Consider the following 2,500-nt stretch of genomic DNA (forward strand, 5'->3'; position numbering starts at 1 on the left):
CACACCTGTCAACTGAGAGTCAACCGACAAGCACGTTAAAATTAATCAGAAGTTTAGCGGTCATGTCTATCACACCTGTCAACTGAGAGTCAACCGACGAGCACGTTAAAAGGAATCAGAAGTTTAGCGGTCATGGAATAATGCAATACAAGCAGAGAGACAATGCAGAGCACTACTCTACTCCACTTAAGAACATACTCAAACTCTGTGTGCACGTGGGCTTTAACAGAGAGACAATGCAGAGCACTATTCTACTCCACTTAAGAACATACTCAAACTCTGTGTGCACGTGGGCTTTAATAGAGAGACAATGCAGAGCACTACTCTACTCCACTTAAGAACATACTCAAACTCTGTGTGCATGTGGGCTTTAATAGCGGCAGGAAAGTTAGTGGATGATGTGAAAGTTAAGGTTATAATGCTTCTTTTACTGACACGTTTAACCACAATTTGATCACACCTGCTTTTAAAACACAGAAATATTTCACCACAAAAAAGTTTTCATGCATACAGGGGAATACAAGAAGTGCATTTTACGCATATCTTCCCGTCTTTTTACACCAAACTCTTTCCTCTTATCCACCGTGTTACCCCGTGTGGGCCAGGCCAGCTACCAAACTAAGCTACGCTTCGTTGTCTAGGGTGTACTTTTGTTCTCCGCTGCGACCCAGACCACAACATAACCTGAAGGTAAACCCCCCAAAACACTAAACCACACACTGGCCCTACGTGATGTAAAGATGTGGAGGTAGAACCTACCGTGTGTGTGTCAGCTTTGGCAGAGCTCCAGAGAGAGGTCACTTACCTGTGGCTCTCCCTGGCCCGGAGCTCTTGAATAGCACCTCGAATAGCCCAAGCGTCAGTTCAGTTGAGATGTTCAGGTTTTGGGTGGGGTGGTGGTGTAAAATCCAAATAGACCGGACATTGTCCAAGTTTGCAAACATTCTCAAAAGGGGAAAACACAGGCCGCCAATTCTTTCCGAAGGCCTGGAAACTAATTGTGAGCCAAGAACTCAGGACAGGTGTTCAATTTAGCCTAATTAGCCACAGGTAATGACATCACTGAAGCCCCGCCTGTAAGTCAGTGCTCGCCCTACCATGTGACCCTAACCTATCCTAACACCCGAGTCTCACATACAGTATATGCATATGTACAGTATGACACGGCAAAGCCCAACTTGCCATTCTCTGCTCCTGTGACAGGCAGTCTACTGGTTTAGCTAAATGCCATCTGTTTGCACATACCTCGCCATGTTTTTACGTTGAGAGGAAATGACCTCATGGGGATGCAAAAGTGACCTTTCTTGTGCATGTCGTTCTCTTCATCTTTACTCTCTCTCTCTATCTTTCTCTCTCTCTCTCTCTCTCTCTCTCTCTCTCAGATCGCAGTCGCTCTGAAGTTGACCTCAGTGCATCGGGGGCGGGGCTAAACGATGACGCTCTGGCTGGTCGCTGCCGGTCAGTTCCAGGCATCAACGAAGCGGTGCGTCTTACCTACGAGTCCCCGCCTCTCAGACACACACTAACTCTGCTGATTGGTGGTTGTTATTTCTCATGGATTCCATTGGTTGAATTTGAATCTGACGGCCCAATGTGATTGGCTGTTGTGGTTTTTGCCGCAGGACTCTGATGAGGACATTGATGCTCTGATGTCGGCTCACTACAAATCCACTCGCAGCATGAGCAGCGCACTCTCTATGGTAACACACACACACTCACTCACTCACTCACTCACTCACTCACTCACTCACTCACTCACTCACTCACTCACTCACTCACTCACTCACTCACTCACTCATTCAAATTCAAATTCAAAGGAGCTTTATTAGCATGACTGTTTGGGTACAGTGTTGCCAGTGTTACAGATTACTTACTTCTTACAGACTACTTACTCACTCACTCACACACACACACACACACACACACACACACACACACACACACACACACACACACACACACACACACACACACACACACCTAAATCACACACGCACACTCTCTCTAAAGTGGGGGGAATTGCCATATGAGTCAGTGGGAGGTGGGGTGAGTGTGTTGAGTGGGTGCTGCTGTCTGTCCCAATGGGGGTTTCAAATGGCACTGGAGGGAGATGGAGAGGAAGCTGCCACTCATCCACCCACCAGCACATCACACCTGACCTGAGCAGAACACAAGTGACCATAATGACAGCACGCGCTCTGCAAAGAGCAGTGTGTGTGTGTGTGTGAGTGTGTGTGAGTGTGAGTGTGAGTGTGTGTGTGTGTGTGTGTGTGTGTGTGTGTGTGTGTGTGTATGACTCACTCACACGCACACGCTGTGTCCTGCTCTCTCACTTGTTTTCTCTTCATATTGAGGTCAATATTGGTCTCTCCACTTCATCTGTGCAGCTCAGTAGTTTCCACAGACACTCGTTGACTTGAGAAAAAAGAGTTGGGCCTCATAAACATGAATGTGTGGTTATATAGTTACTTGTGTGATCAGACGTGTATAGTTGGTATAG

General features: G+C 47.0%; 1 protein-coding gene across 1 annotated transcript in view; it reads left to right on the top strand.

Annotated features, from left to right (window-relative positions):
• Positions 1–2,500, top strand: part of sytl5 (synaptotagmin-like 5) — a 46,278-nt gene that overhangs the window by 34,804 nt on the left and 8,974 nt on the right. Inside the window, exons 8-9 of the mRNA XM_062535215.1 lie at positions 1,383–1,483; positions 1,623–1,700. Of these exons, the coding sequence (XP_062391199.1) occupies positions 1,383–1,483; positions 1,623–1,700 (179 nt within the window). The remainder of the gene's footprint in view (positions 1–1,382; positions 1,484–1,622; positions 1,701–2,500) is intronic.

Source organism: Sardina pilchardus, chromosome 4, assembly GCF_963854185.1.
Source record: "Sardina pilchardus chromosome 4, fSarPil1.1, whole genome shotgun sequence".
In the NCBI taxonomy this organism is placed as follows: domain Eukaryota; kingdom Metazoa; phylum Chordata; class Actinopteri; order Clupeiformes; family Clupeidae; genus Sardina; species Sardina pilchardus.